We start from the raw sequence: 24,722 nt of genomic DNA on the forward strand, positions 1-24,722 counted from the left end.
TTGCACCAGTCTCCCCACTAAACTGTTCCGAACACAATGCCTCTCTGCTGCTGCAGTCAAACACACATGTTGTCTCTCCCCTCTTTCCCTTTCATGTTTACTTTATTGTATTTTTCTCATGCTCTTATATACATTATTGTACAGTTCTGGGTTGCTTTAACTGAGTTTTAAAGGATGTGTGTATATATCCTGAGCTTCTAATAATCCAAAGGGTTTCCTGGTGATTTTGTTTCCCGACCCAAAGCAGGTCTCTGCCTGAGGTTGGGAAGCGGCGCATGCACTGGGACCGGCACACAAAGTCCTATATCTGCTTCAATGTTGGATCAGGTTGTTGCGCTCAATGGCTCAATTACAACAAACCTTTGCAGCAGGAAATCACACCACATGCTCGTTGCCAGAAGAATTCCAACATCCCTGGTCCTGGCATTCAGAAAAAGAGAACGTCTGCAAATAAAGCTTCCCCCAGGCCCTGGAAGGACTCTGAGGCTTTAAAAGAATTAAATACAGGATAATCCCAAAGGGCAGGCTATATTAAGGACCTCAGTATAAGAACTGATATATTTCTGTGGCAATATATGGGGCAGCTCACACCCCTGAGAACTCTGGTGCAACCCTTCATATTGCTACCCTTTGTATCTGTGGGATATAATTTATTTCATGTTAGCTGAATTAAAGCTGAGGTATGGCCAAGTCTGATCCTTATGGTGTAGATACTTATGAGGAATATTGCAACCATTAATATTATATGGAGGAGGATCTGATGGAGGCATTGGAAAACTCGTGCAGCAATTTGTAAATAGGGCCTTCGTACTTGCACCAGGCGGTTGAAGAGTTATACTCAGAACATGCCTGAGGATGAAAGCACACCAAACCTCCCCACGCAACACAGGGACCCGGAACCTGAAAAGAGTAAAAATATGACAAAAAAAAAATGGCAGCATCCAGAACAAATTATCTAGACCATACCTCCTGGATCATAAGCATAGTGCTTTCAAACCCTCTACCTGGGGCACAAAGATGGTGATGATTCGAACATTGCATCTGATCGTTCAACTCAGTCAGATGATTCCCAGTGGTATTCCATGCCTAATCTGAAAAGACCGAAAAAGGGGCCTTCCCATCCAGATGCAACTTCATTTCCAGGCGTACCTGCATACTCTCCTTACTTTTGATTCCAATGACATAGTGCATCCCCGGTCTTCCTTTTTGAGTCCCCTAGCACTCGTGGCGGATTATGCTCATTCTCTGTTGCGTTACGGCTTTGCCAAGTTGCCTTAGAGTTGAATGCCCATGGCCTATTCTTCCCGGCAATGTAGCAATGACGCTGGAGTTGGATCCGTACATGGCAACTTTCTTAACAAAGTTCTCCAGAGATCCTAAAAGAGGAATTGACAGATCCTGGATGGCCTGCCAGGATAAGTTGTTAGATCTCTCAGGTCCAGTTTCAAAAATCTGGTAAAAGGCAGTTTATGTCAAGGACTACAGTACGTCCATAGATCCTGATTTGCTTCCCAGCTGAGTATAACAAGCAATCTGTCAGCTTGAGAAAGCCAACTGTGTGCTTTCAATAAAACGCAAATGATCGATTCCTATGCACATAGACCCAATGCTCATTGAGCTTGCAACGGCAGAAGCTGGTCTGGTAGCAAATTACTGTTCATTTGGTGATCCATTTGTAAAGGATTGGGGGAAATTTGTGCCCATGTTTACTGCCCTAGCTAAGGCTTAGGTCTCTTTAAAGAAAGTCTTTCAGACGGACCTTCTTGGGTGGGCTGGACGTTATAGGGGCTGTCATCATGCTGGTCCTATTACCAAGGTCCTCAAAGAGGTTTCTCAATTCGCAGGAGAGGTGGTTGGTTTGATTATGCACAAGGAACCTTTTTCCCCTCTTGAGCCCATGGTGGCAGTGGGAGATACAGTTGTGGAGACTGCCAAACGGCCAGCCAGTACAAAGCAGGAATAAATATTGCAGGTAAAAGTTATACAAGTTATACATGTCATTTTAAGTGGGGCAGGGTATGTTTCTTTCTTTCACAGTTGAAGTCAATTGACAAACAAAGCATTTGTGCTCAGATCTGTCAAAATAGATTTTTATGGCTTCCCTCTACAGCATCCGCTTGCCCCACAACTTACTTTTTTCCATCAAGAACACAGCTTTGTAGAAGCAGAGATCAAAGAATTGCTACAAAAAAAAGTGATACGCCCAATTCATCCTCATCGGAAGGGATTTTGCAGCAACATTTTTTCTGGTGAACAAAAAAGGTAGGGTGCCACATTAGTTCTGAATCTAAAGGATTTCATTGGTTGGGTGCTCTACAGACATTTGAAGATGGAGGGCATCCATCTTCTCAGAGATGTACTTTGGGACACCGATTGGATGGTCCGCCTAAACCTCAAAGATCACTACCTTACTATATCAATTTGGCTCCAGACTGAAGATTTTTACAATTCCTTTAGAAAAATCTATATTATGATTTTGCAGCTCTGTTGAGGCTGTCCTCGGCCCTTGGTGTTTTACCAATATGATGAAACCAATAGTAGATAATCTTCCATCTAGATGTGTGTGATTAATTGTCTATTTAGAAAATGTTTTACTCTGGGTTCAGGATAAGACAAAATTGATGGCACATTTGCTTTAGACAATAGATTTTTTGAGGGAAATGGGGTTTCTCATGAATGAGAAGTCGTTAATTCTAATTCCGTCCCAATACTTAATGTTTTTCGGATTTCAGATAAATTCTGTGATGATGCAACTATTGCTGCTGACACAGAGGATACAAATAGAGTTGAGAACTGTTCTGGACAATTAGGTAACTTTTTTGTGAGTGATAACCAGAATTGGAGGATTATTAGCCTCATTAATCCAGGCAATATTTCCAGGTCCCTTTCATGCAGGGCACAAGGATTCAGCGTCTGTGCAAAGACATCTTTTATACAAATCAGGTGAGTCTATCCCTGGAAGCCAAAGCTGAACCTTCATAGTGGCTGGAACACATGACAGCACGAAACTGCAGGACCATCTTCTGCTCATGTCCATATGTGGTCATAAAATTAGACCACAGCTCATGGAGTTTGATTCCCTTCCGTCTCCACTGGAGGCCGAGGGTCAGGGTCAGGTCTTCACATAAACTGCATGGAGCTGTTTATGGGCACCTTGCCAAAACACCATGTCTCTTTGGAAGACAAATTGCTGTATCCTTCTTCGGATAGACAATGTCTCAGTAGTAATATAAACAAAGTGTGGGGAATGAAACCCAAAATGCTAGCAGAAATAGAAAAGGTTTTTACATTTTTTGCCAATAACACAAACTTTCAGTTGTTGCTGGAGTACTTGGTCAGAACAATCTGGAAGCTGACTGGAATTGCAGATACCTCAGAGACGCAGTAAATAGGAGGTTGCATTCTCAAATATTTTAGTCTTCTAAGCAGGTGGGGTTCTTGAAACATGGATCATTTTGCCTCCCATTTGAACAAACAATTGGACAAGTTTTTCAGTTGGAGGACGGTCCCCATGGCATTCGCCATAGATGTGTTCCTTCAGCATTGTTACTGGAATCTGCTCTATGTATTTCCCCCATTTGTGAGGGTTCCTTCATTGGCAGATCAGGCAAGGAACCAAAGGACGAAATTTAATTCTGGTGACTGTCTCCAATTTGGTAAGCTCAGTCATAGTTCCCAGTTGCTCTGGAGATGTTGTGCGATTCTCTAGTGCGACTCCTGTACTTTCCGGAGATGCTGCTAGATCTGGTAGGACTTGGGCATTCTAAGGTGCTACAGGGGTAGCTGCACCTCATGGCCTGGAGGGTTTCAGGAGTCATTGGGTTATGCCAGGCTTATTACAGCAGGCTGAGTGTTTCATCAGACAATCCTGGTCAGCCAGTACCCATAAGCAATATTCTTCTTCCTGGAAAAGAAGGATATGTTGGTGCGGCAAATGGGGTGTGGATCACGTGGGAGCCCAAATACAATTTGTGATTAATTTTGTATCTCAGCTGGCTTCGAATATCTTACAAGTCAGTAAACAATTTTCATTTAGCCATTTCAGCACGACATTCAACAACAGAAAGTAAACCAAATGGCGAACACCCTTTGGTGAGTGAGGTGATGAGAGGAATTATGTTATCCAACACACTGTTACCTCATTATTCAAGGTTGTTGAGTGTGGATATTAACCATAGGTTTCTTCTGAGATGGTCTGATAATACTGATTTGTTCAGGAAACAACTTTCAGCAAAGCTGACAATGCTATTGTGACTGGGTCACATAGAAGAATTTCGAATGTGCAAGCACTGGATCTAGCAGGTAGGATTCATTCTCCTGTCGGAGTCTCTTTTAACATTTCTGATGAATAAAAACTTTTTAACTTTTTTTAAATGCAAGACTTATCCCAGTTTTTCTGATAATCCCAAATTGTGTATTGTTCAATGCCTGAAGGTTTATGAAGATTGTATGAGAGAATCTATAATAATGGAGGACAGTTATTAATTGTATTGCAAAAACCTTTCAAGCCAATGTTGTCGGCCACATTAGCAAAATGAGTAAGGTGGCTCATGTCTGAAGCAGGCATTGAAGTAAGAGGTTTTGGTGCACATTCTTTCAGAGGTGCCATGGCATCTAACACATTTCAGTTGGGTTCTAGATTAGAGGACATTATGAAGACCCCAGATGTGTCTTCTGATTCAACTTTGAAAAGATGTTATAGTAAATCAATAACTGATGTTGCGTCAATTGTTGTGGAAAAGCATTAAGGAAGCATAACCAGAGCCTCCTACCCCGACATAGAATAAAAAATGTATAGCTATTGTGTCAATTATTTTCAATTCTATTAAGGACACGGAGGCGAGGATTATCCCACCCAGAGTTGATGTGATTTATTGTCATACATATGTCTTTTGTTGCTGTGCTGCTGTTGATTTAGAGTACCCACCCATTTGTTGATTATTAACAGTTGTGGAAATGGACATTGTTGCCTATTTTATATTTGTCATGTAATAAACAAAAGTAGGATTGAAGATCCAGGGACGATGGGCGGTGTTGGTGTTGCAGGGCTGGCGGAATTCCTGAGCAGTGGTGGAATTAGAGGTCTACAGAAGGTGATTTGTGCTGGATGTTGCAGTGTCGAAAGTCTAGCTGATTAATTACCATTCTTTCCCTAATGCATCCTCCTTCTCTTTTTATTTCAACAATTTTTTCTTTCTCTTAAACGTTTGTCCATTCTCTGTTTTGCAGACGCCTTTTGTCTTGTTGGCCGACATGGAAGTCCGGGGAGTGTCTCATACCCGCAGGTAAGTGTGTACCTGCTCCTGTTATGCTCTCTGACAGGGCTTTATGATAAGGCCTATATTTTAAAGGGAAATATAAATGACCCATTGTCATATAGATTATGTTCCATATTGGATGCTTCTTTGCACATTTTTGCAAGAACAATACTGAATTCAATTGCGGATTGGGTTAGTGACTGTCAGCAAATCCCTTTACAGCAGTTGGGCTTGAGGCCGTGCACAGAACCATATATTCACCCTGATTTACACAGTGTGGAAGGCAGCTAATGTCAGATGTTTGGGTGGTTGCTATGTGGCCTTTAAGATTGCATTTGATTCAGTGACAAACCTGGCATTTAGGGCATCACAAAAGGATTGTTAGCTTTGCTCATAGTTTTGCACACCAATATATGGACAAACGTCTTAGGAGGAATAAACTATGAAATGGTTAAGAATATACCCGCATATAAAGTTGTTAAGGAAAGATGCATCTATTGGTTTCTCTCTCTCATCAATCGGTCTGCAAAGGCAAACAGACGCACTGAGTAAATTTTGCAAGAAAAACAATTTGGTTATTAATGCAAGCAAACATTCACACCCTACTCTTTTGAAAAAAGAAACATGACATCTGTATTGTACTAGGCTCCGGAGAGGTAAACCCCATAAAGACTCCAGTGCTTTGTTGAATTAAATGCTGTGCCTAAAATAACACAACCAGTCAGTATTTGCAAAAACTTTAACAGTGATTTCCTTTAAAATTAGTGTTTTTTTTGGCTGGATCGATACTGAAAGCTTGTGCTCCAAAGGGAAGGCCACTTTTCTACGTGGCGCAATTAGATTAATTTTTAGAAGAACTGATTAATTACTAATGATTTGAAGGTTAAACGATTGTAAAGCCTTTGGGAATGCCAATAGTTGCAGCCATTGAACCATGGCGAATGGCGCTGTCGGAAGCTGGCCCTGTATATTCTATACCAAAGTAAGGTATAGTGTGCACTGAGTCCAGTGGATTTTCAGAGGCTTTCCATAGTTTAAGGCAGATAATAACTTTACTCTCTTTTGTGGTAGTCAGGCCTATCAGGAGGCTGTGTTAAACATTTGTTATATATACTCAGGCAAGAAATGATTACACACCCCCAAAGACTGAATCCAAGACCAAATGTTTTGTATAAAAATATCACTTTGTTACTTTCATTTCTAGAAACAAGAGATACTCAGTTCCAGTTTTAAAATAGCAATACATTTCAGGACAGTGGAAATGTGTTTCCAAAGGCAAAAAAATACTTTACGGTAATACTGAAAATACTTTGTGGTGTCAATCATCAATAGCAGTATCTTAGCAATGTGAAAGATAGATACTTTGGGCCTGATTATGACATTGGCGATGTTGCCCCGGTTCTCCGCCGGCATGGCTGCGCCAAATCCGCGCAAAGACCACCCGCCTGTTACGAGTGTAACTCGTGCAGGCAGGCGGTCTTTTTGCCGTACCAATGGCGATGCCGGAAAAAAGGTACTGCAATGGGAAAGGCAAACATTTTCTAGCACGGCATGGACTGTGAAGTCCATGTCATATCAGAACATGGGGTGCAAGCAGACAGGGGGGTTACGTGTTGTGCCCCCCTGAATGCATCTCAATGGCAGTGGGGCAATGTGGTAGCTGTAGGGCCCCCTTTTTTTCCTCACCACCAGACTTTCAATGGCAGACTCATCGACATGAAAAGGCAGCCGGTGGAGGAACTCAAAATATGCTCGGCGGAACTGCGCCAGTCCTGCTCTGCATATTGTATTAGCCATCTGCCGCACCAGTGCCAGCAATCAGCGGTTCCTTGGCGCAAGCTGCAGTACACCGCCGGTACAACGGTGAAAGTCGTAATTTGGCAGATGGTGGACCGCCACTGCTGTGTTACAGCGAGTGCGGCAGTCAGAAGACCGCTGCACTTGTAATCCGGCCCTTAGTGCAGATAGCAAGAAATGCAATGCAATCCTGAGGGAGGAAAACAGATAGGTACATTTGCAGCTAAGTACTCAACGTATACATCTAGTCTTTGGGGGTTTAGACCAACGCTGGGCATGGGTCAGATCAATGTAGGTACTGCACCACCAGTGGCCCTGGGACGGCCGGGTGCAGATGTCACTGAGCCCAATGTTAGTCAGTGGAAACTGGTGGCACCCACAAAAGGTGCTAGTTGCAGGTAGGTACCTTGCGGTTTCAGGGCAGAGGCCCCTGGGGTTTCAGCAATCACAGGGAAGACCACAAGGCAGCACCAACCATACACCACCAGTGGCACAGGGGCAGGTGATTGCAGGGTGCAAATCAGCGATGGGAGCCCAATGCAAGTAAATGGGAATCTCGGTTGCACAAAGAGGCTGTCGGCTCTGACCAGGAGCCTGGACCAAGGTGACCAACAGCTGGGCAGATAAGGAGAGATGTCGGTGTGTGCCTGGGCACCATTGGCAGGGCTCCCCAAAGTCAGGGGGCGGAGGATGCAGGGGTACCTTTGGGCATCGGAACTTCTTTACCGGAGCCAGTTGTGGTCAGGTGGACCCTTACAGATGAGACTGCAGACATCTTCATAGAGTCCAGGAAAGTCAGCCACAGATGGTTTCGAGGTCAGGATCACTGGTGAGACTTCACTGGACAGGTGAGCCACTCAAACTCGGGCCGTGGGTGTTGGGTGCAGAATGAGCAGGCATTGCCGTTCCAGCTGGATTTGGAGTTGTTTTCTTGTGGACAGGACTGCTATCCTCAGGAGATCTAGTCTTTGTTGAAGAGTAGGATGTCTTCCTTGGGTTTCAGGAAGTTGCTGGCTGCAGGACGGGCTCTGTCTTCTTTACAGGTCTTTAAGCGGCAGACAGGCAGGTAGTGCTGGGGACAAATCAGTAGTCATCTTCAGGCTTGTCTGCACGGCGTTTTCTTCATCCTTCTTTCTCTTAGGTTGAGGATCAAGGTTCAGGGGTGCCCCCAAATGCTGAATTTAGGGGCGTTACAGGTACTGCCAGGTAGTAGCCAATGAGGTATTTACCTTAGGGGTGACTACACCCGTTGCATCCCCTAACCTGATTGGCTAAAATCCATCCATTCAACATGGAGCATTTTCTAAGGAGGGGGTCACTTCAACTCGGGACACCTTAGGGGTGGTCCTGGCTGAGAGGGGAGACACATTTCCTGATTACTAATTTTCCCACCAACCTTGCTCCCAAAAGTGCAGCTTGGTCAAGGGGCAGGGTGTCTCCACTAGCTGTAGAGGCCCTGGCTAGCATAACAAAGGGCCGTACGCCTTTGAGGCTCACCATCCTGAATGCTCTTCCTGCATGGGGGTAGGTGGGAAGCACCTCCACCCCAAGCAGGCTTTGTTTCTAACCCACAAGAGTACAATCCCATCTCAGGGGGTCAGAAACATGTCTTGAGTGTGGCAGGCTGGTGCTGACCAGTCAGCTGTACACTAGAGAGTTGGTCGTTTTTCAGGGGGCATCTCTAAGATGCCCCCTCAGTGCATTTTACAATAAAGCCAACTCTGGCTTCAGTGTGGGTATATTGTGCTGAGAAGTTTGATACCAAACTCCTTAGCATTCAGTAAAGCCATCATGGAGCTGTCGAGTTCGTATTGACAAATATCCAGCCCATGTACTTAATATGATATGGCTCCACTGCCCTTACAATGTCTGTGAATGGACTTAGACACTGAAGGGGCATATTGCTCAGGCAGCTATGCCCTCACCTGTAGTATAGTGCACACTGTCTTAAGGTGTGAGGCCTACTAGAGGGGTGTCTTACCTATGCCACAGGCAGTGTTTGTGGGCATGGCACGCAGGGATGTGTGCCATGTCTACTCAAGTTTTATCTGCACCAAAATATACAGTCGGCAATGGCAGTGTGTACGTGTTAGGTGAGGTGTCTCTGAGAGTGGCACAATACATGTTGCAGCCCTTCGAAACCCTCTCTGGTCACAGGGCCCTTGGTACCAGTAATACCTTTTAGATGGCAGTTATATGTGGGCCAGAGGTGTGCCAATTGTGGAAACAAAGGTACAGTTTTGGGAAAGATCACAGGCACTGGGAACCTGATTAGCAGGAACCAGTGCGCATTCAGTCAAAGTGCATATAAACTCAGGCAAAAAGTAGGGGGTAACCATCAACAAGAGGCACTTTCCTACAAATACTTGGAATTAACCAGATGATTTTGAGTATGACGAGCAGAGGGTACTCCGTCAAGATGATGAAGGACATTGCCCCTGCCATCCCAATGGACCACTAGAGTTGTCGATTAGGCTGCCGACAACTCTAAAGACTGGCAGGAACCTCAGCGACAGCGGGTTCTGCGTATGTTTTCAAATGTTTGACAAACGGCCCCATCATACATGACGGCCATCCATCAAACTTCTATAAAGCATTCAATTTTTCAAAAACAAACTTCTAAAGCTGGAGTTTATTTTTGAAAAATGAAAAACAAATGAACTCCACATCATGGATGTTTTCTCCCAGGGTGTTGGGATCATTATTTTGTATTACTGCCTGTGAGAAAGTGGCTCTGTATATACTGTTCCCAAATAGGTACAGGGTGTACAGAGTCCACAGTCCCCAGAGGTTTGGCAGAGGCTAAAGTTAGATATAACGTTACTTTCTAAAGTGGTAGCTTGGTCGAGCAGTAAGGCAGTATCAGAGGACAGTGTAAAGCATTTGATGTACACACTCAGCCAGCAAATGGTCTCACACACTCAATAACTGAACTCTAGGCCAATGGTTTATATATAAAAAATATATGCTTGTTTTACTTTAGAACCAACAATAGGTATTAAAATATACTTTCTCAGAATGAGATGCTTTATATAAATACTTTTGCAATAGGCAACACAATTTTAAACACAATAATGCATTGAGTTCAATGGAAGTTTCAAGTTATTTGCCACAGATTACTTTTAGGATTACTTTTGGAATTCCAGGACTGGATCCTAGATTCAGCCCTGGGTCAATACTTGGAATCAAGTGATAAAAGTCGACTTAATTACTGTGATGATTTTTAGACAATATTTTGCTATTTTAAAAGTTGACACAGAAAATATTTCATAGAAAACAGTCAATGATTCCCTATGGCAGAAAATTCAAGGTGCAGGTATAGTATGTTCTCGTTACTTTTGTAATCCAGTACTGGGTGCCTAGACTCAGTACTGGGACCTTTATCCAAAACAGGTAAGTAATTACGTTTTCAGGTAATATACGATTTTTAAAGAATATTTAAAGATTGCAGAAATTGAAATTTCACAGCAAAACAGTCAATGATTTCCTATGGGAGAAAATTGGGTTACTGGTAAGTACAGTTGTAAGTATTTTTCAGAGTCAGTGCTGGGCACCAAGATTCAGCACTGGGAGCTCACCTAAAAGCAGGTGAGTATTTTCATTTTCGTTACTCGGCTGATTTTTGGTAAATATATTAAGTTTTTAAAAGTTCACACTTAGAAGAAATTTCAGGAAAAGCCAGTCCATGTTACCCTATGGAGAAAATTGAGTTATCGGTTTCAAGGTAAGTACTCGGCTGGCAGAGTTAAGGTTCTGGGCATAGACTCAGGGGTCTCCCAAGGTCAGGTAGGTATAGTTGGTTCACCCTCAGCGGCACAAGGGCGGCCGGGTGCAAAGAGAGTTAGGCCCAATGTTATCCTATGAGAGGTAGGGGGGCCTTGGTTGGTGGCTGCTGACTAGCAGGCCACGCGGCTGTGGGAGCTGGGCTCCTGGTCACGTACTCAGGGCAAGTGGGGAAGTAGATAGGTGTAGAGGTTACACTGCCAGGGCGGCTGGGTGCAGGGTGCTTTTAAGCCTTCGGGCGCTCAATTGATTTCAATGGGAAATCTCCGGTTTAGAAAAAGACTGCAAGCTCGGGGACGAAGATTCTTCAGGTGCCACCACCACTTCGAGAGGTAAGTTGGGTAGTTGGAGGATAGGTAGGTACCCTGGGATTGGGCACAGGGGGCCGCGGGGCGCCGGGTGCAGGGGTGCCTGTTGGTGTCGGGAAATCTTACCCTCTGTTGATCGCTGTTGGGGGGGCACCTGGTTCTGAGGCTGCAGGCTTCTTCAGGAGTGTCGAGGGAGTTCCTTGGGTGCCGGACTCGGGGTCACAGTCGCTGTGGGGTCGTCCTCGTGGTCTTTGTTCTCTCCGGCACAGGCCAGGCTTGGCGGGTGCAGAGTGGGCTGGGTTCGCGGTTCCGGGCTGCTGCCAGGGATTAGAAGTAGATTTTGAGTAGAGCCTCTACTCATGGGAGTCCCAGTGGGCTTAGAGTCAAAAGGTAGCCAGGTCCTCCGGGGTTTGTGAGGTTGCTGGCCACAAGAGATGCCCGGTTGGAGCAGGAGCAGTTTCGAGGGTCGACAGGCCGGTAGGGCTGGGGCCAAAGCAGTTGATGTCTTCGTCTTCTTAGCAGCTGCAGGGCAGGTCTTCTTTCTTCTAGCTCTTCTTCTGATTTCGGAATCTGGAATCTGGGGAAGGAAGGTTCAGGGTGCCCCTAAATACTAGATTTAGGGGCGTTACAGGTAGGTGAAGAGCAGGGACTAATGGGTCCAAGTCCTGGGGTGGGTACACCCCCTATCCTGCCCCTCTCCTGTGGGAGGGGGGCAGTAGCCTAATCCTGATAGGGTAGGGCCTCCCATCTTCAAGATGGCGAGAACCCAGAGATTTGCTTCACCTCGCCTCCCCCACCTGAGGGGTGGGGTTGGCAGGCTGGCACATCCCCTGTCCTTGTATGGGGTTTCCGGCCAAGCTTCCCGCCAGAGTGGGGGGTTGCAGTGGCCTGGGGAAACTCCTAGAGGCGGCAGGCCTTTGAAGCTTCCCTTTGCTCATCCTGGGGGAGGAGATCTATCACCTCACCCAGGATGTGCATTGTTGCAGGCCCAGGAGAGCAGGGGCTCTCCTACCCATGGGTCCAGCAACATATCTGCTGTGTGGCAGCCTAGGCAGCCTCAGAACAGATGTGGATTGAAGGTTAGGTTTTAGGGGGCATCTCTAAGATGCCCTCTGGGGTGCTTGGTACATTAAATCCCACACTGGCATCAGTACGGGTTTAATGTGCTGAGAAGGTTGATACCAAACTTCTCAGTCTTCAGTGTTGCCATTATGGTGCTGTGGAGTTTGTGTTTGACGAGAATGACAGCACTGCACTTACAGTGCCCAGGAATGGACCTGGGTACTGTAGGGGCACAGGGCTCCTGCTCCTGTGCCCACACCACTGGCATAGGGCACCCGGCTAGAGGGGTGGCTGATGTATGACATGGCAGTGTAGGTGGTGGGCATGGCACACAGGGATGTGTGCCATGTCGACTCTTTGTTTTGTCTTGTACCCAGACACCCAGCCTGCAAGGGCAGTGTGTGTGTGTAAGGGTACAGGGCCTCTAAGGGAGGCACAATGAGTGCTGCAGCCCTTAGAGGCCTTCCCTGGTCACAAGGCCCTGGGTACCTAGGGTACCATTTACCAGGGACTGACATGTGGCAATTCAGCAAAAAGTGGGGGCATACCATGCAAGAAAGATGGCACTTTCTCACACTGCCCCTCACTGATGGACAGCAAAAAAAAAAAATGCTATCCACTCTAAGTATGGCGAATGGTGTTATGTGTTAACATCTGATGGCCCATACTCCATCGGGCCACTGGATAGAGTAGGCTTTGTCGCCATCATACTTCAGGGCCACCTGTCTTTGGGCAAGCGGATCTGGAGTTTGGCAGAGGGGTTACTCCATTGCCATTGGGACGGAGAACCCCCTCCACCAAACTCTAAATCAGCTGCTACGTTTTTGGCAAGTCTTATATGTGCATGTGCTCCATCAATTGCAGCAGAATGTTGTAGGAATTGGTGTTTGCGTGAGACTAATATGGCATTACAGTACAGGGCAATGCTACCCAACCTGCTCAATAGATTTACCTTTTGATCCCACTAGAGTTGGTAGCAGGCAACATTAAATAGGCCATAAAGACCATTAGTTAGGTTTGCTAAAGAAGATATTAAAACAATTATCTTTGGTCTTTGTATATGCTAGTAAAGAAGAGAAGGGAACAGCAAATTACATGTTAAAAATACTATGTCAAGAGATATCCAGAGAGTAGAAGAAACTCAGTGTTGTTTCAATCAGGGCTTTATGTAATATACAAAGAGGTGACACTATACTTTTTTTAGTTTTAAGAGATTTATTGAAACCATTAAAGAGCAAGGAACAGAATTCTCGAAACCCATCAAACAACAATACAGAAGATAACAATAATAAATGTACAGAAAAAGAATGCAACATGTTAAAAAGAACATCATTCATGAGAAAAATCCGTACTAGACAAGAATAAGCAAATATGTACCATAGTAAAGTAGCTTTTTTAGTTTTGGAAAGAAAGAAAGAAAAAAGAGAAAGGCAAAGAAGATAGAGAAAAGAAAAAGAGTCAACATCCTAATCAGAAAATCTAATAAGACTTCTTATTAATATGCAATATATATCGAACAGTATATTGAAAATCTAATGCACAATATAAACAATATTAAACACAATGCTCAGGGTGGTTTATATGCAAAACTACTGTCCTTGGAATGTATTGCCAAGTCTGTTAAGTAATTAGTCAATGGGGATAGAGGGGATCCTATACTAACTAATTGAAAATTCACAAGAAAGGGACCATTTTTCATTACCTTGTCCTGTAGTGATTAAATGATAAGAAGAAATATTTAAAACCTTTCTTCAAGAAAGCCTGTATTAGCAGAGGGGAGAATGTGAGTATATGTCACAGAAAATGATACATTGTATATTGCTGTTGGTAATTTTAACTGTTTTAGGAAAGTTCAAATGGACTGTTTAATCTTAATAAAACTAAATCTTTGATAATCCGACAAAAGCAATTTTACATGATACAACAGGATAGAAAAGCCATGTATCAAAAGTGAAAAGTGACTTTGTTATTTTATGCCTGTTTCCAATACAGAATACCCTTGGATCCTCATAAAATACCACACTCACATGCCTTATATAATGCCATAAACAACAAGATTGTCTCCAAAACAAGGAAGCTGGAACAGTACCTGCAAAGCAAACAACTGTGCTATCTACAAATAGCATGAATAACAAAACAAATGGCGCAAGCAGACACCAGTAACTAACTTCCTTCAAACAGCTAGATGACACTGAATTAATTCAACAGGTGAACGCAAGTAGGCCAACTACATCTCAGTCAGACCTCGCTCCTTTATGAATCTTCATAACCCTCTTACTCAGCGCATTTGAACCCTGTGGTGCAAGGAAAATCACTCAGGAACGTTTCACCTATAAATTCAAAACCTCCATCATACCACTGGTCAATAAAACCTTATCCTACATAACCCAGCCAGGATTGTGCCTTTCTCATTGCACAATTATAGAAAAACAAATTCAAGTCTAGTGAAGGTCGCCTTATTTGGTTCCAGAGACCATAAAAGTTTGACAGACATACATAACACTTTAAAATGTTCATGTCATGTTTGTGCAATAGCATAGATAAAATCAATAAAAACGGACGATTCATAGCATTCAGACAATTAGAAAAGTTATATAATCCCTAGCACTAAATTGTCATGCCCCGCGGTCCTGACCCCACGCCATGTTTAGTATTTAAGGAGCGTAAGTGCGTTCACACGCCGCTTAGCGTTCTTGCACCTAGCCCCATTTCCGTCTCCATAGTGGTTGCCTGACTTCCGCCTCGATCTAGTTCCTGTTTCCGGTTCTGTTGATCTCGTAACTGACGAGTGCTGCCGGGTTCGTTGTTCTCTGCTTGGCGTGACGTTCTCGCATTTGTTTGCAGCGTATGCTGGTTTACGTTTACTTTAATTTAGTTCCCGGTTACTCCAAGATTCCTGCACAGGAGTAGGTTCCTGAGTTTATCCCCAGGTATAGTCACGGTCTTTGTATCCTTGTTGTCTCAGCCAGTCGCTCGGCGACATTCCCTTCATTAATACCGTGTCTTTTACGGCAAGCCTCACTACCTCCCTTAAAACGTTGCCTGAAGTAAAAATCCCTTGCAAACTTCACACGTGTTGGTAACCTTTAAATGTTAACATTATTCCTTTGTCTTGCCCGTACCTTTTGGTTTTGAATCCTTCTCCTTGAGAGCAAGAAGTTCTCGTTTTCATTGTACCTTCCCACTAATATTTCGGGTGTGACTGGCGTGGACCATTGTGCAACTATCAGGGGACGTCTTCTTACATCAGAAACACGGTAACAGCGCTTTTGCACTGCCTTTTTGTACATATTTGGGATCATAGTTAGCTTGGTAATAACTGTATAGAATGTATCCTTAACTGCTGAATTACATATCCTCTAGGCATTGCAACACACAAATCTGCATGGGAGGTCATAAGAAGATGTAAGCCTGCCATTCTCACAGTCCTACTAGGAGACAGACGGGGTGAGCCTTCTATCGCTTAAAGTATAGAAACTGACATAATAGCGATTCACAGAAGTTAACATTGTTTTTCCTCATAGGGATTTATAGCAAGTTAGACTGCTCTGCCACCCTATTCTACTGCTAGCTGTGAGCGATAGCCTAGGTAGGTTCCAACGAAGTGTATCGTTCTCACATAAAGGGTGCTGGGTATTGCTGGAGTGTAATATCTTCTTTTATTTCACAGCTGAGTGTTCCCATATCAATCCCTGACGTGGTCCAACAAATCCACCCTGCTTTTCTCCCCGCCTATCCTTGTTTTGTTTCCCTGTTTTGCCCTGGCGTGTCATCCGTTGCTCTAGAGTTTGATAGAGTCGGAAGGCCGTAGGGGACGACTGCGGACTATTCTTCGGGTTCCTGACGCTCCTGCGGAACATAACAAGTGACCATTACATAAATACCCAATGCGACAGACTATAATGCCAACCATAACACTTCATTACTATGGGTAATTGTTAGTTGGAAAGTTAAAAAAGTGCTGTTCATCTATTGTGATACATAGCGTTTTCTTATGGAAATTGCAACTTTAATATAATTGTAGACATCGGAGCAAATAGGGAAAGTAGACAAAGAGTGCACAAAATGAAAACCCTCAATGTAAGTACAGGGCGATATCCCTCAAAAGTGGGGCTAAAAACTTTCCCCTCTGCTCTTTATAAAGAGTTACCAAAGGGGGTGATGGACAAATCAAACACTCACCCCCAGTCAACTGATCTGGGTTTAATCCATCATCATTCTTTAGCTCACTCCACCACCCCAGTTCAGACATGGCCATATGCAAATCAGTCTGACCCTGTGCCTAATGGGAACAGTCCAGCCCAAACTGCCCCTTGGTATCGCTTTATAAAGAGGGCACAACAACATAAAGTGCAGAGTGCTCTGGGCTGCCACATTGTCACATTGGCAAAGCGTAAGTTTATCGACCCATCCTGATTGTTTGGGGAATGCCACTAAAACCAAAAGTATGCTCTGCACACATATTTTGTGATGGTTTACTCTTTCGTTCACATAATGCATTAAAACAAGCATTGGCAATGTGAATTTGTTTTGTGTAGTGGAAAGCTTTAACAACACAAAGGTACAACATGGGCAGCAGCATCACAACCTTCCCTAACAAAGAATAAGTAAAGGACAATTGGCAGTTATACACAATTCTACCCCATATGGATGACAGGAGATTCGGACCCTCTGTCATTGGAACCTCAGATTAATTCAGTTCCTTCTGCTTGTTGTTTTCTAACTCAGACTGTTAAGAAAGATACTGCCACTCTTGACGACTTAATACCACTCTCATGTGATATCTGGATGAATACTTCCTTTTTTGATCAACACAATTTATTGAATTTTGTGCAGATTGGAAAAACAACCTAGAACACACAATGACCACGTTTGAGATAGTTACAATGCCATCGTTCAGGCTTTTGCCATTCCTATGATACATTAGGATAAAACACCAGCAGCATCAGCACTCCCGGCTTCAGACAAGGCCACCAGCCTATTGGCCCTACAACTTCCCCCACACTCGACTGTGCTTGAGGGCACACCCCCAGGCCTGGTAGAATGGTCTTTCATGCTGGGCGCACCAGTCCACCACTCGGCGCCAGAGTGAAAGGGTGGGAGGAGAAGGAGATTTCCAATGTGTGGCAATGTCACGTTTGGCGACCATCAGGGCCATTCCCAAGAAGGATCGATCAGCCCTCATACTTCCAGAGCCATCAAGGATTCCCAACAAAATAAACACAGGGGTAAGAGGGACCGCCCATCCAAGTACCTCACTGAGCCCCCCCACAAAAACAGCCCAGAAGTTTTGAATCGCAGGGCACAGCTAAACCATGTGGTAGAAATTGGCCGGAGCGCCGCCACAGCGTGGACCGATAGGGCCAGAGAGAAGTCCCGCCTGGTGGAACCGAGCTGGAGAGAGATAGGCAGTATTTAGATGATATGTTTGAATCAACCTCAGTTTGGAGGAAATTGTGATGACCCTTGGTGCAATCAGCGCATCACGCCAGTCGTCATCTTTGAGAGTTCCCACCCAGCCTTCCCATCGGGTTCGAAGATGGTCTAGAGTACCTGGGATATTAACTGAGGTGCGGTCGATTTTGAAGAACCTGAAAGATCACCCCTCCCTTTCTTCTTCCCCTCTGACCTCCCTCCTGGTTTACTACAATGGCACGTTCCCTTATTCTTTCTCTGTTCTCTTTTGTAACTATAAAATGTACTCTGCGATTGTATATGACTCTCTGCAGTGGATTCTCTCAACGACTGCCTTAGATGCAACTACAAAAAAGGCACATATGCGATGCATAAACATAAGAATATACACACGGGTAATGGAAAAAGCTGGCCAGCTTCCACTGTTAACGGTATTCAATGCAGTACTTTGTATAACTGGAAATCTTGAATGAAGAGAATTAAGAAAAAAAGTGCAGTAGATTTGGGAAATTCCTCCCCTGCCCAAATCGTACATCAGAAGTTTGGCCTCCAATTGGCTGAACTCCGGAAGAGAGTCAGTGAGTGAGACGTGAGTTTGGAGGGGTGTCGCAATTGAAGGTATTCGTAGAACTATGTATGAGCCAGCGCATGAGTGACTTGGAGTTCTTGAAATGATTGCATGTGTGTTCCCAACCAGATGTCTCCGAGTTGCGAAATCCCAATCAGGTCTCAGTGCCAAATCCCTGTAGTGACACCACCTCTCTCAACCAAGTACTTGCCAAAGTGGTGTCTGTTGGGTGAGTTTGGCATCCCAATGAGTGTGCCGCCGAGCCGCCCTCCAAGCCTGAAGGGCCGTTTTTGGCCCTGACGTGGGTGCGTTAGGAATGGGGAGCCTTGGAGCATGGTTGAATCTGAGGGATCCCAAAAGGGATAATTCCAAGCGGTAGGCAGGGTCTGACCATCCCCTGTTAAACCAGTTGTGGATGACAAAGAGATGTGAGGCCAAATAATAGAGTAAGAGGTTGGCCTTTCCCAGATCACTAAGCGCCACATTGGTAGTGTGCATATGCCAGACAGGCCCTTCAGCCTTGCCACTGAAAGGAGGCCGCTACTCTTTCCAGGACCTGAAACCATGTACGTGGTATGAGAAGCAGCAAGTTCTGAAAGGCAAAAAGAGAGTGAGGCAGTGTCCTCATTTTGAATAGGGCTATGCAGCCCATGACATTCAGTGGGAGCGATTGCCATGTACCAAGGTCAGCCTTAGCTTTTTGTGCCAGGGGCTCTAGTTAAGGGACCAGGTAAGTTCAGGGTGTAGTGCAACCCAGATGCCCAGGTATTTGAAGATAAGACGACGGATGGATATGGTGTCTTGCCAGTCGAAGCAGCCCCGAGAGGGGGTCAGTAGCACCAGTACTGATTTGGAGGGGTTCACCCTCAGACCCGAAGCTTCCCCAAAGCAATGCTGGAGGTGGAGACAACGAGGGCCAGCCAAGTGAAGCAGAACACGGTCTGCGTATAAGGCTGTAAGATCTTCATGGGCGCCACTCCAGTTCCACCTTCAGATCTGTGCATCAGTGCAGATGAGTTGCGCCAGTAGCTGGATGGCAAACCTGAAGAGGAGAGGATCGGGGACAGAGGGCAGATTTGTCTTGTCCCTTGACCAATGGAGAAAGCGTGGGAGAGGACACCATTAATTTGGATCCTCGCTGCATGAATACTTTCTAAAGTAAATTATTGCAATATCCTTTCCTTAGGGCTACCTGAAGCTTTCTTACCACAACTATGAAGAGTCAAAAGCTTTGCGGTCTGTAGTTTGCTGCCTAAAAAGATGTGAACATGTCACAAAAGCCTGCACCTCCTTGCACTGGTTACTGATGAAGCAAAGGGTGGTATTTAGACTTTATGTCTTATTCATAAAGTCTGCTACAGGATTTAGAAATCTGCACTTGCCCGGTTGTTTAGGTCCCACAACCCTACAAGAGCACTCTTCATTGTGGCACTCAGTTATAATGCTTTGTGCCATGAGCTAGGAAATGTAGAAATGGTGGCAGGTCTCTGTCTATGATGCGCCTCTGACTCTGGAATAAGTTACCTATAGGGATTAAAGCCCTTCATAGTCATGCTTCATTTAGAAAAACATTAAATACCTATTTATTTTGTTAGGTAGTGAGACTAACTCACCAAGTTATTTTGTTGTTTTCTTCTTTTCCCAGCGCCAAGATGCCCTGTTGACTCTGTTAGCTCCTTGTTATTCTATTATATATCAACATTTATATTCTCTCTTCTTAAACTGTCCGACCTATATTAAAATTGTGTGTTAGTGAGATAAAGATGCGTTTTACTGGTGCCCTATGTCTTCTTACCACAAGATTAAAATCAGGAGGGTTTAGGGACGGACGCTGCTTCTCTTTTCCATTCACATATTTTGGCTCTCATATATTGCCTGTACGGTGTCTGACACCTTCCTCAGAACTATAGGTATCTCACATCAAATAAAGAAATTCCTGATTCTTAAGGCATATTGATAAGTGCATTAAAAATCCTTTATTTTTTCATAAAATGGGGTAGCGGCAGTGAAACGCCCCTTCTCCATTGGAATAGGTACACCTTGAGCAGAAGCAGTTCAAGCTTCCCCCCTGCAGATGACATGTACAACTGGAGCAACAACAGCACAAGTTTTCTCCATCGCAGGACAGGAACAAATTAGACAGCAGTGACAGAAACTTTGCGGCCTCACAGAACAAGTAAAATACAACAGTAGCAAAGCAAGCTTCCATCTCTCACAGAATGCATCAAGCAGATACAGTTAAGACATGAGTGACATATAGGTTACAGACAGAGCTCTGGAGTAGGTAAATGGGAAATGGGAAGAGAAATGTATAGGTGGATGAGTAAGTGAATATTGGAGTTCTCAGACATCACCAAAAAGCATCCAAAGAGTCTTTCTCCTCAATCAGTCAATCAACAGCATTTTGTAATGCGCAACCCTGTCACTCCTAGGGGTATCAGAGCGATGTGTCTCTGTCGAAGAGCCAGGTCATGAGTCTGTTTCTGAAGTCTACCAGCGAGGGTGGTGTACGGAGCTGGAGGGTAAGGTCATCCCAGGTCTTGACAGCGATGTAGGAGATGGAGCAGCCACCGCTGCGGCTGTGACGGATGCAGGGGGTGCGAGGGCGAGTAAAGCGGAGTGCAGGTGTCTAGCGGGTTGGTGGAAGTTCAGTCAATGCGTGATGTCGGCAGGTCCTAGGCCTTGTAGGGCTTTGTAGGCGTGCATGAAGATCTTGAACTGGCATCTCTTCTGGATGGGGAGCCAGTGGATGTCCTTCTGGTTCTGTTTCTTTTCAGTGGTTACAATTGCACCATCTTCTATGTCACTTTTACGCTGTTTGGCATTGTTGATCCTTGTCTCTTGTAGATCTGTTTGCTCCTTCATTTGGTCCAGGTGGGTAGTCAGATTTTATTGTCTATGGAGTGCAAGCTAGTTTACTTTTATAGAAGGATAGATTTTATGTCTTCATCAGGAGGACCAGCGCTCACTTTTTGGGATGATAACCAATTTTATCGATCGTTCTTTCTTGGGGCAGTAACTTTGGATTCAAAGTTAAGCTTACCCTGTCGATTGTTTCCTTTTCCCATTGCACCTAGGAGCAATAGCTAGTATTCTAACGTTGTGCCTGAATTGTGAGGTTGTTGTAGGATATGAACAAGGCAGTCCATAAACATTACATATACTATCACTAGTAACATAGTTGATGCTGTAGTTCTGCAACAAGTAATTTGCAGCTATTCTCAGACTAATGCAATGTGTAAGCAGGTGGTTCAGGAGTCCTTGGTGGCTGGGTCATATGTGTGTGGACTTGGTCCTTCTAGCCTCAAGCCTCTCTCTGCTTTGCTACTGATCCCACGGGTGAGATGGGATCAATCCATCCTCATAACTGGGATTGGGGCCAGAGTGTCTTGTACTAAAAGCTCCTGAATCTGAGCATATGTTCTCCACTTTATCTGCCTGTGTGAGAGGACCAGCTCTCCTAGTAAAAGGGCAGGTCCCGAAGGTAAACCTTCACAATCTACACTTCCAAGTATGGAGATTGAGCGACACCAACAGAGAAGGTTGAAACTTCCAACCTTGGTCATAGATGTGATTCTGGCTACTCGCTGGCCTTCCACAAAATCCATTTTGTCTGGCCATTGGTCTAAATTTGTCACTTGATGCTAGGACTAGCAAGTTGAGCCTCTGCATGTAAGGTTGTCTCATGTCCTTCTGGTTGTTTTGTCATTGGCCCGCAAGCCTTTACTGTCATCACCGTTAAACTCTACTTATGGGCCCTTCAGCCTTTCTACATTTGCCAGATCAGCCGTCTTTGTTCAAGTCATTCGTTGTGTGTCTTCTTTAAAAGGACTTACACATGCGTTTCACCCCTCAGCTCTCTTCATTATGCTGCATTGAGATCTCAGTTATTTCTTACTTTTATGACATGTGCTTCCTTTGAGCCTCCACACACTTGTGCCCTTAGTCTCTTGAATTTGAAGATTGTGTTTCTCATTGCCTCAAGATCTGTGCATTTCTCCCGTTACATTTATCCGACCATTCTGCTGTACTCCTGGAACTTATGGTACCTACTTCTGACGTAGTAAGGACTTGGTCTTTTGACCGTACTTTACTCTCTCAACCTGAAGATGTCACTTTTTTTAAAACTGAAGTGAGGTCCTTCCTAGAGGTAAATGTGGGCTCTGCAGAACCCGGTGTGGTCTGGGACTCACTTAAAGCCTCTTTGAGAGGTCTTATTATGGGCAAGGTGTCATATAGAAGGAGGGAATACAGAGAAGCCATTGCCTCAGTGGAGGTGAATCTGTCTAAAACGCAGGCTGATATTGATGCCAACTTAGCATCTACGGATGCTGTCTTAACACCCTTGCGGGCTAAACTATTTACTCTAAGGGGCCAACTGTCCTCGATTCTTAACCGGCGGCTTCAGGAAAGATGGGAGGACAGTAAAATCGCACATTTCCAGTATGGAGAATGTGCTGGTAAGTTATTGGCATGGAAAGCAAAAACTGATCAGGTTCGTAACAACATCAACCAGATCAATGTCAATAACGTCCCTCTTTCTTCAGATGCAGACATTAGAGCAGCATTTAGAGATTACTATCAAGCTATTTACCATGAAGATAAGAAATTGGATACTGCTACTATCAATGATTGGCTTAGGAAAATAGATCTACCAAGTCTTTCCGCTGATCAGTCAGTAATGCTAGATAGTAAAATCTCGGAAGAAGAGGTAAGGAAAGCCATCCAGGATGCCAAGAAAGGAAAGGCGTCTGGGCCTGATGGCCTGCCTGCTGAAATATATAGAACTTTGGAGCAGGAACTTGTCCCTGTCCTGGTTGCACTGTTTAATCAGATCTTGCTGGATGGAGTGCGACCACCCGTGTCATGGGATAACGCATCCATAACTGTAATTTTGAAACTAGGGAAGTCCCCAACAGCCTGCGGTTCTTATGGACCAATCTCTATTCTGAATGGAGACTATAAGATCTTTGCCTCCATTCTTGCAAAGAGATTGTCTCTAGTCGCTCCCACTATTTTACACACTGATCAGAAGGGATTTATTAAGGGGCGACAGCTTTTTGAACTGACTTTTGATTTGATTGGATCAATAGATATGGCATGTTTGAAGTCGTTGCCCTTGGCGGTTCTCACGCTGGACGCCACCAAGGCCTTCGACAGAGTCAATTGGTTCTATCTGTCGGAGGCCTAGGCAAAGTTTGGCGTGGGGGGTAGATTTCGTCAGGCGATTGGTCTTCTTTATCGGAACCCCAGTGCCCGTGGTTTGGTTAACGGTAATTTATCTGACCCATTTGACATCTCGAGGGGCACCAGACAGGGCTGCCCTCTCTCCCCGCTCCTGTTCGATCTGTATGCAGAACCTTTTGCCCAGATTTTGAGGGATAGTGTTAACATCAAGGCATTTGCGTGTGGGGGCTGGGAGAGAAAGGTGGCCCTATATGCCGACGATATCCTTATATTTACCTCTGAACCGCATGAGGCCCTCCCAGCAATATTTAAGTTGGCTTCGGAGTTTGGGATGGTCTCTGGTTATGAAATTAATACTCTAAAGACCGAGATGATGACCTGGAATATTGATCAAAGTACCTTTAATTCTGAAATCCGGCCGGGGAGTCAGATGAGGTATCTAGGTTTGGATTTTGTAGCTGACCTCGATCAGATCACTATTACTAACTTTTCAAAAGTTGCAAAAGAATGTCGTAAGCTGCTCCAGACCTGGGCCCATCTTCCGCTCTCCCTACTGGGTAGGGTCAGCCTTGTTAAAATGTCTATCTTGCCTAAAGTTTCTTTTTTGTTTAATACGATACCCTTATATTTTGATCCCGCCTCTATCAGAAAATTGCAGTCTGATATTAGTACCTTTATTTGGAATAAACATCTTCCAAGAATCTCCTGGAAAAAAATCAGGAGGCGTAGGGAAAAAGGAGGGCTCGCTGCCCCTGATCTCCAGGCTTATGCCTGGGCTTTCCAGCTATCTCACGCCAGGATCCTATTAAAGAGTCCAGTAGGTTATGGAGTGTGGTCCCTTTATTCTATGTTATTGGATGTAGAAGGGGTAAGTCAGTCAGGGTTTCTTTTTAAATTTGGGGTATGGCTAGAATATGGGCTCAGATGTCTAAAGCCATCAAAGTTGGGTACTATGGAAGCAGGACACCGCTGTGGGATCTCCCTGACGGTCCAACTTGGTTAGGTGATGCACTAGCTATGCCTATGAGAGAGGCTGGTCTGGAGGAGTGGGGTGACCTATTTGTTGACGGGGATTTGTTACCCTGGGAATATCTTTGCACTAAAATTGGTCCAAACTTCTCCAGGCTTAACTATCTTCAAATATCGAGCTGGTCTCGTGCATATTCTGTTCAACCTCCACATGGTGTTAAATATCCCTTGGGTGCGTATAGTCATCTTATAACGCTTTTGACAGATAAACTGCCTGCCAAGAAGGAAATTTCACTGTGGTACAATCTAATCCTGGAGGAAATGGATGGAATATTTTCATTGCCAGAGGAGCTTTGGTCTTTACATGTCACCAAT

General features: G+C 44.6%; 1 protein-coding gene across 11 annotated transcripts in view; it reads left to right on the top strand.

Annotated features, from left to right (window-relative positions):
• Positions 1–24,722, top strand: part of LOC146869855 (uncharacterized) — a 164,924-nt gene that overhangs the window by 124,820 nt on the left and 15,382 nt on the right. For 7 of the 11 annotated variants that reach the window (XR_014967845.1, XR_014967843.1, XR_014967841.1 and 4 more), the window contains one exon: positions 5,230–5,285. Coding sequence is in view for 2 of the 11 variants with exons in the window: in XM_085622979.1 (XP_085479105.1) it covers positions 5,003–5,093; positions 5,230–5,285 (147 nt within the window). In the remaining 9 variants the exon portion in view is untranslated. Of the gene's footprint in view, positions 1–5,002; positions 5,094–5,229; positions 5,286–24,722 lie in introns of all 11 variants that reach the window. The other 4 variants (XR_014967853.1, XM_085622979.1, XR_014967857.1 and 1 more) reach the window with 2 other exon arrangements.

Source organism: Triturus cristatus, chromosome 1_1 (genome assembly GCF_964204655.1).
Source record: "Triturus cristatus chromosome 1_1, aTriCri1.1, whole genome shotgun sequence".
In the NCBI taxonomy this organism is placed as follows: domain Eukaryota; kingdom Metazoa; phylum Chordata; class Amphibia; order Caudata; family Salamandridae; genus Triturus; species Triturus cristatus.